Below are 9,485 nucleotides of genomic sequence, written 5' to 3' on the forward strand. Positions count from 1 at the left end.
TATATCACTGATTGAGTATCTGACACCTAATACCCCGCCCTTACTCAGATTTCTCCATTTGTCCAAGCAATGTTTTTTATAGCTTTGTTTTGTTTGTTTGTTTGTTTGTTTAAATCCAGGGTCCCCTGAAGGATTCCTCATTACATATAGTTGTCATGTCTGTTTAGTTTTTTAAAACACTTACCTGCTTTGGTTTCCTCCTGATCTTTACCCTCATTCTTGAGCCTTTACTTTTCTTGTCCACTTTGCTTTTTCACCTTTTAAGACAGAGTTTCAATACTACTGCATTCCGGTCCCCGCAGGCGTCAGCCAGCCTTAAAGAGCAGAATGGATCTTGACGTGGTTAACATGTTTGTGATTGCGGGCGGGACGCTGGCCATCCCAATCCTGGCATTTGTGGCCTCATTTCTCCTGTGGCCTTCTGCACTGATAAGAATCTATTACTGGTAAGTTAATTTTGTAATTGACATTTGTGAGATTAGCATAATATTGTCATCTTCTCTGCTTGTCCCTTTTGTTGTTATTGCTCAACGTTTTATCATAGAATATTCCAAACATACAGAAAAGTTAAAAGACAGTCATCCTCTTTTGAATTTTGAACATGTTCTTGAGGAATTGGTGGTAGCTTATCACCAGGTAAGTTCTTTAAGGGTTCTGATAGCATCTTCGCCCACCCACACTCCCAACTCACTGATTCTGTCTTTAAGCAAGGATTATGCATGTTTATGGGAACTCCTTTGGTACTTTCTTGGTCATTGGATTCTGACCCTGTGATGTCCTGACAGGTGCAGTGATGTCACTAAAAAATGAATTAAAAAGAACAGGGCCATTGGGATGGCATATGTAGGACAGAATGCGTTTAGAGTCATTCTAGAAGTATTCATTAGCAAAGTGACAAAAAGAAAAAGAAGTTTCCAAAATACGTCATTCTTGTACCACCTTTATGATTCGTGCCCTATCTACGTACCACCTGTCCTTTTCTTCTGTATTTCCTTTAGAGTGAGTCACCTTTTTTAAACCTTAAATCAGTTTATCTAAAAAGTGATATAAATATCACAACCTTAAGTGGAAAGCTTGCCATACTTGCCATAAATAGCAAATTAATTTTTAAAAGTAAAAATAAACACAATGGCATTAAACAATCTCACTGAATTCTAGCCTAGATACTGTTGCCTACCAAAGGCTCTGAGTCTCCTTTCTCTTTGTTACAAATTGTAAGAAAGGCCTGGAAGATGTCACGGCCTTGAGCAGACCCTTTCTCCTTGATGGAATCAGAAAGTTAACAGTTGAACAGAAAGTGACTTTCTCAGGATGTGCTTCACTGACTTTTCATGTCACTGTCCATTAATCAAATAAAACCACCCCTCCTACCCCGTGGTATGCGTCCCCTGGTGACGGGAATACCGAAATTGGCCCGGTTGCTCTTGGTGCCGGATGTAAGCCCATTGAGATTTAACTGGAGTTAAATTTAACTGAGATTTAACTGAGATTTCCAGGAGTTAGAACTCACTTCTGCACCCAGAGAGAAGAGTGCGGGGAGGCTGTGGTGCCCTTTATCTGCCCTCCTTTCTGGCTGCCATTTGTTTCACTAGAGTGTGGAATTTTCCACCTGCCAGCCAGGCTCCAATCCTTGAAAATAAGCTAATTGAATGGAAGGGAGCTTTTCATCTTTCACTCTTGCTCTCCGGTTGTGGAATGTGTGTGACCCCTTTAGGGAGTCACCCAGGACCCACCTTCTGCACTGACAAAGCCGAGACTCCAGCCGCTTAAATGCCATTGCCCTTGCGGTGCTGGTAGCAGGGGTTCTTGTGATTTGGGGGCCACGGCTCCTGGATAGCCCCTGACATGGAGAGGCCACAGATGTGTGCCCCTCGTCGTGGCCCTGCTGAGGCATCACGGACCTCCACACACAGATGCCGTCTTTATTAACTAAGTCAAACTGAAGCCGAGAATGCAATTCACTGAGATGGCCCGTAACCATGGATATGGCTGCATATGGAGGTGTGATTATATAAAGGCTAATTCCGCCCACCTCATGGAGAAACCAGCCTCAATGCTGCAAAGTCCTCCAACCCCCAAGTTCCTTGGGTTGTTGAGGAGAAGACTTTCTGAGTCAGGGTGTTAGAGTAGTTTTGATATTTGATTTTTAAAGAGAAAAGTAAGTTCATAGCAAGTAATTTACCTTTTTATTAAGTTAAAATTCACATGACATAAAATTCACCATTTTAAAGTATACCATTCAGTGGTTTTAATATATTCGCAGTGTTGTGCAGCTACTATCTAATTTCTGAATGTCTCCATTTGTCCCAAGGAACCCCTATGGTAGCAGTCACTCTCAGTTTCTCCCTCCCTCATACCCTGGCAACCTCTAATCAATCTACTTTCTGTCTCTTTGGATTTGTCTATTATGGACATTTCATATAAATGGGATCATACAATATGTGACCTTTGTGTCTGGTTTCTTTCACTCAGCATAACGTTTTCAGGGTTTATCCATGTTGTAGCGTGTGTCAGTACATCATTCATTCTTATGGTTGAATAGTATTCCATTGTATGGTTATACCACACTTTGTCTATCTGTTTATCTGTTGATGGACACTTGGATTGCTTCTGCATTTTGGCCATTATGAATAATGCTGCATAGCAAATAATTTATTTTTATTAACAAATAGATACCACAAAAAAAAAAACAAAACCCAGAGAGGCCCCACAGATCAGAGCATTCAGTCCCTCATTAACTGGTAGCACAGATGCATGTGATCTTAAAGCCTGCCCATGCCTGTCACCCAGCTCTGAGCTGTGGCTGAAAGACAAACACAGTGCTCTTTATTTTGTGAACTCAGGCACACGGGCCAAAGAATAAAACCCAGCTGGCTGGGGAGGATGAAAACCCTAGAAAACCTTTCAGCTTATGCCAGGTGGCATTGTGACATGGGGGATTATGATTATCGTAATAGAACCCATGATGCCATTGCAGAGAGCTGTCAGAAAGCCTGTGAGTGGCGTCCTCTGCCCCACTGAAACGCACAGTCTGTTTCCTCCTAGTTGCCTCCCTGCAAGTGACATTTACACAATGGTTGCCGTAGGACGAGCAACTTTACCATGAGTCATTTATATCCCTGGCCACAGCCACTCCTCCAAAGGCCTTCCTTTGCTCGGTTGCCAATAATGACCACCAGTGGAGTCACCTTGACCCTGGGTGGGTCAGGTTAATTTTCAGGATTGCTACACAAACAGGAACAGCAGGCAGTAGAGGCAGCCTGGCACGCAGCCCCCTCCCCTGCTGCCATGCCATATGGTGAAATTACCACATGGTGCATGTTCCTGGAGTTCCCTCTGAGAGATCTCATCTCCTCGGGGAACAGGAGCCGGTGTCCCCTGTAGGCCACAGCCAGTCTTCAGAGCAGCTCTCTCTGGGTCTAAGTGTGCCTGGAGCACGGCCAGCTTGTTTCCACAGCAATGTGGACTGTGGTTGCTCCTGCAGGAGGCACCAAATGCTTCACCCTGAGTCTACAGAAAGCCACAACTGGGGATGCTGTGGCCACTGTGGAGGGAATCCGGGGCAGCTCAGGTTTTCATCGTGTAATGAAATATTAAGACTGTTCACAGGATGAAAAAGACCGAGATTTTCTGAGTTTTGTTTTCCCAAAGAAACTCAATTGTGAAATCAAGAAACATAGCAGGCAATTCACTTATATAAATATAAGAGAGAAAAGGGAGTGAGAATTGGAAAAGAAGACATGAAATTGATGTTGTTTGCAGATGACATGATTGTGTACATAAAATGTCTGTCTTAAAAAAAGAAAAGAAAAAGAAAAAATGTTAATGATACCATTTACCATAGTATCAACAAACATGAAATACCTAAGATTAAATCAAAAGAGCAATGTGGAAGACATCTACACAGAAAATGACAAAGTATTCATGAGAGAAATTTAAAAAGACCTAAATTAGTGGAAGGATAGACTATATTTGTGGGTTGAAAGACTTACTATTATAGAGATGTTGAATTTCCCAACAGTGTTCTACAGATTCAGTGTATACCCATTTGAAATCCCAATAGGTTTTTTTTAATATAATTTAATAAGCTGATTCTTAAGTTTAGAAAGAAAAGCAAAGGGCCAGTTAAGCAAGACAATCTTGAAGGAGAGCAAAGCTAGATGATTTAGGCTGCCAACTATCAAGACTAATTATAGGCCTGGTGTGGTGGCTCACACCTATCATCTTAGCACTTTGGGGAGGTGGGAGGATTGCTTGAGGTCAGGAGTTCGAGACCAGCCTGGGCAATATAGAGAGACTCCATCTCTACCAAAACTGAAAAAATAAAATAAAAAATTAGCCAGACATGGTGGTGCATGCCTGTAGCCCCAGCTACTCAGGAGGCTGAGGCAGGAGGCTCGCTTGAGCCCAAAAGTTTGAGGTTACAGTGAGCTATGATTGTGCCACTGCACTCTAGCCCAGGTGACAGAGTGAGATCCTATCTCAAAAAAAAAAAAAAAGACTATAAAGTTACAGTAAATCAAGTCAGCCTGAAATTAGCACAGAGAAGGACAACTGTTACTCTTGGAACAGGAGAGTCTAGTAACAGAAGCTCACAGATACAGTCTCTTGATTTATGACAAAGACAGCACTACTCTGCAGTGGGGAAAAGGAACTGGGTTAACCAGATAGCCATCTGGAAAAAGCTTCATTTTGACCCCTTTGGTAGGCAGAATCAGTAAAATGGCCCTGCAGAGATGTGCCCCCTAATCTCCAAGTCCTATGGCTATGATGACATATCCCTCTCATGATTATGCTAAGGTGGAGAGGAATGCACGGGGTTTCTCGGTAGGCAAGAGTCCCCAGCTAACAGGCAGCAAGGAAACAGGGACCTCAGTCTTAGAACCACAATGAACTGAATTCTGCCAACAACATGAATAAGTTTAGAAGCTGAATCTTTTCCAAACCTTCCAGATAAGAGCCAGCCTGGCTGACACCTTGATTTCAACCTTGTACTACCTTGAGGCGAGATCCCAGCTGAGCTCACATCTGACCTACAGGACTGTAAGCTAACAAATGGTGGTTGTTTTAAGCTGCCAGGTTTGTGGTCATTTGTAACACAGTAATTGAAAATGAATACAAGGCCGGGTGCAGTGGCTTGGAGGCTGAGGTGGGAGGATAGTTTGAGCCCAGGAGTTCGAGACCAGCCTGAGCAAGAGCGAGATCCCATCTCTACTAAAAATAGAAAGAAATGATCTGGACAACTAAAAATATATAGAAAAAATTAGCCGGGCATGGTGGCACATGCCTGTAGTCCCAGCTACTCAGGAAGCTGAGGCAGGAGGATTGCTTGAGCCCTTGAGTTTGAGGTTGCTGTGAGCTAGGCTGACACCACGGCACTCTAGCCCGGTCAACAGAGTGAGACTGTCTCAAAAAAAAAAAAAAGAAAATGAATACAACGCCATCTACAACTTCATACCATATACAAAAATCAAATCCAGGTGGATTATAGATCTTAATGTCAAAAGTGGAACAATAAAGCTTTTAGAAGAGAACAGAACATTTTCTTGATTTAAGGACAGGCAGAGATTTCAGAAACATGAAACAAAAACACTAGCTACAAAGGAAAACAAATTGTTCAGTTCAGTTGGACCACATCAAATGAAGGTATTTTGTTAATCAGAAATATTATTTAGAGTATAAAAAGGCAAGCCAGAGAATGAGCAAATATATTTGCAAATATAAACCTATAAATCTTGTATCCAGAATATATAAAGAACTCCTACAAGTCAATAAAAAAGAACAGACAACACAATTTTAAAAATAGATAAAAACTCAAACACTTCACAACAGAGGATGTCAAAATGGTGAATAAACATATGAAGTGTGAAATGGCGTTCAATGTGATTTGTCGTAAGGGCCATTAAAAGTAAAACCACAATGAGGTACCATATATATCCAGCAGAATGGCTAAAATGAAAGAGGCTAACTGGTAATTCCAAGTGTTGACAAGATGTCGTATTAGTTTCCTATGGTGCTATAACAAATGACCATGAACTGGCTTAAAACAACAGAAATTTATTCTCTTACAGTTCTGGAGGCCAGAAATCTGAAATCAAGGTATTGGCAGTGTTGGTTCCTTTTGGAGGTTCTGAGGGAGCCTCCCTCCATGCCTCTTCTCTAGCCTCTTGTGATTGCTGGCAATCCCTGGCATTCCTTGACTTGTGGGTACAGCATTCCAGTCTGTCTGTGTTTTCACACACTGCGTTCTTCTCTCTGTGTGTTTCTGTGACCTAATTTCCTGTTTTTCAAAGGCCACCAGTCATGTTGGATTTAATTCAGTATGACCTCAACTAAACTTGATTACATCTGCAAAGATCCTATTTCCAAATAAGGTCACATTCACAGATTCCAAGTGGACATGAATTTTGGGGGGATACCATTCAACCTGCTAGAGATGTAGGGCAACTAGAATCTGGTATCTTGCTGGTAAGAGTGTGAATTGGTTCATTCACTTTGGAAAACTGGAGATATGACCCACTAATTCCACCAAACAGAAATGTTTACATATGTTGATCAAAAGATATGTATTAATACAAGAGTGTTCCATGGCAGCTTCTTTCATAACATCCCCAAACTGGAAACACCCAAGCATCCACTGATACTGTATTAGATAAGTATACTCATGCAATTATTCGTACAATGGAATATTATGCAGCTACAAAAAGGAAAGAACTAGTGTTGCATACTACAACAAAGTGATCCTCGCAAACATAATATTGAGCTGAAGGAGCCAGGCACAAATAGATTCTTACTGTATGATAAAGTTCCAAAACAGACAAAGCTCCTGGGGAGACAGAAGGGAGGTGGCAGTTACCCCTGTGGGATATGATGAGAAGGGAGGTGAAGTGCATATCCGGGGTGCTGGTCACATTCTAGATCCTGATCTGGGTACACATACATGGGTTCATTCACTTTGTGCAAATTCTTTGGGCTGTATGCGTGCAGTTTATACACTTTTCTGTATGGCTTACACTTTAAGGAAAAGTTTCTTTGAAACATAATTAAGAATATAGAGAAATTGGACTCTCATATACTGCTGGTGGCAAAGTGAAATGGTGCAGCTGCTTTGGAAAACAGTTCGGCAGTTCCTAACCTGGTGAAAAGTGGAGTTACTACACGACCCAGCAGTTTCACTCTAGGTATTTACCCAAGAGAACTGAAAACATATGTACACATAAAACTTGTACGTGAATGTTCATAGTGGCATTATTCATAACAGCCAAAAAGTAGAGACAACCCAAATGCCCATCAATGGATAGATGGATTAACAAAATGTGGCAATGGGATAGTGTTTAGCCTTTTAAAAGGATGAAGTACTGATACATGCTGTAACATGAATGAACCTTGAAAACATTATGCTAAGTGAAAGAAGCAGATAAAAGGCCACCACATTGTGTTATCCCATTTATAGGAAATGTCCAGAATTGGCAAATCCATAGAGACAGAAAGTAGACTAGAGGTTGCCAGGAGCTGCGGGAAGGGAAGAATGGAGAGTAAGTGCTAATGGGTATTGGTTTCTTTCTTTTTGTTGTGGTAAAATATCTATAACATTAAAAAACTGAAAGTAAGTATTGTTAAGGATGTGGAGGAATTAGAACCCCTATGCATTGCTGGTGGGAATGTAAAGTAGTACAACTGCTGTGGACAAGTTTGTTGGTTCCTCAATGGGTTCAACATAGAATTACCATAGTATGATCCAGCAATTCCACTTCTGGGTATATATCCCAAAGAATTGAAAGCAGGGTCTCAAGCAATACTTGTACCCCAATGTTCATAGCACCATTATTCGCAAGAGCTAAGAGAGAAACAACTCAAATGTTCATCAACAGATGAATGGATAAACAAAATATAACATATACATACAATAGGATATTATTCAGCCTTAAAAAAAAATGACATTCTAATGTATGCTACAACATGGATGAACCTTGAGAACATTATGCTAAATGGAAGAAGCCAGACACAGAAGGATGAATACCATATGATTCCACCATATGATTCTACATGATATCCAGCTAGAGTACAGTGACATCATCATAACCCACTGCAACCTCAAACTCCTGGGCTCAGGCGATCCTCCTGTCTCAGCCTCCCGAGTACCTGGGACTACAGGTGCGCACCACTACGCCTGGCTAATTTTTTTCTGGTCTTGAACTCCTGAGGTCAAGCGATCTGCCCTCCTTGGCCTCTCAGAGTGCTAGGACTATAGGCGTGAGCCATTGGCCCGGCACATGGTATCTAGAATAGACAAACTCATAGAGGCAGGAAGTTAGTTACCAGAGGCTGGGGAAGGGAAGAATTAGGAGTTACTGTTTAATGCGTACAGAGTTTCTATTTGAGATGGTGAAAAAGTTCCAGAAATGGATAGTGGTGATAGTTGCACAACATTTCGAATGCACTAATGCCACTGAATTGTATATTAAAATGGTTAAAATGGTAAATTTTATGTCTATTTTACCACAATAAAAAAATAAGCACTCTATAAGTACTTTTCTTTAGAGGTTTCTGTTAACTAGAGAAGGGGAGACTTCTAGGATGACGGGTCTGGACTCCAGGAGTCTTTATCAAAGAGGGACCCTGGGGAGGTTCCTTTTTGGGGCTTTTCTATTTAGGTCAGTAGAGGGAGGCTTTGGTGACTTCTGTCTCTCAAACAGGAGCAATTTGGCACTTGTACTGAGATTGTAAAAGACCTTGCTCCTGAGACATTTGTTCATCCCAATTCTTTGTTCTTTTCTGTAAGGTTGCAGCTATTTCTGATCTGTGCCTTTGTGAATTAGAGGTAGTTTACTGTTGTCATTAAACCAAAGAAGTTGTTTTTTTCCCCTTTGGGCCATTGGTCTTTCATAATTTTTTAGCTTGCCTCGTAGCTTAGAATCTTCTTCCTATGCTTTCATTGAGGGGATCATTTGAAAATATTGAAAATATTAGTTCTTCAGCTCCTTGTTTCTGGAGCCTGGGTAAAGTTTTCCAGTGGAAGTACCAGTTAAATGAAAAAATACTGAGTGTTACCAGATAGCTCCTCCTGGTAATGAAGGAGCCCTCGATTCCTGGCCCTGGCGCTCTGCTGTCCAGCCTGTCTCCCTTCCTGCTGGGTTAAGCCGTGCAGGGCTGTCCCCTGTGCGCCTGCCTCTGCTGTTTCTACCGCCTGGCGCACCTTTTCCATTGCTTCCAGCTAATGCGCACTGAATATTCAGTGGCCTGCTCAAGTCTCACCTTGTCCACAAAATCCTCCCTCTTCTCCCTTGAGCTCTGACTACACTTTGTGTGAGCTTGTAGAGAATTTGATGATTATAAAAAGGTAACATAAAGAAAATGTATATTACTCATAACTCGCCTCGAATCATTTCTTCAATGCCTCTTTTGTTCTCACTGCCTCTTTTTCCCCACCTTTATGTATGTATACTTAATTTTTCAACAGGATTTGGATCAATAGTATAAAAAAA

General features: G+C 41.5%; 1 protein-coding gene across 2 annotated transcripts in view; it reads left to right on the forward strand.

The window, feature by feature from the left end:
• Window positions 1-9,485, forward strand: part of ABHD6 (abhydrolase domain containing 6) — a 40,475-nt gene that overhangs the window by 12,865 nt on the left and 18,125 nt on the right. The window contains exon 2 of one of the 2 annotated variants that reach the window (XM_012638843.1): window positions 303-446. In XM_012638843.1, the coding sequence (XP_012494297.1) occupies window positions 328-446 (119 nt within the window). In that variant the 5' untranslated portion in view covers window positions 303-327. Of the gene's footprint in view, window positions 1-269; window positions 447-9,485 lie in introns of both variants that reach the window. The other variant, XM_012638851.1, reaches the window with a different exon arrangement.

This window comes from Propithecus coquereli, unplaced genomic scaffold (genome assembly GCF_000956105.1).
Source record: "Propithecus coquereli isolate 6110/MARCELLA unplaced genomic scaffold, Pcoq_1.0 Scaffold1, whole genome shotgun sequence".
Lineage (NCBI taxonomy): Eukaryota > Metazoa > Chordata > Mammalia > Primates > Indriidae > Propithecus > Propithecus coquereli.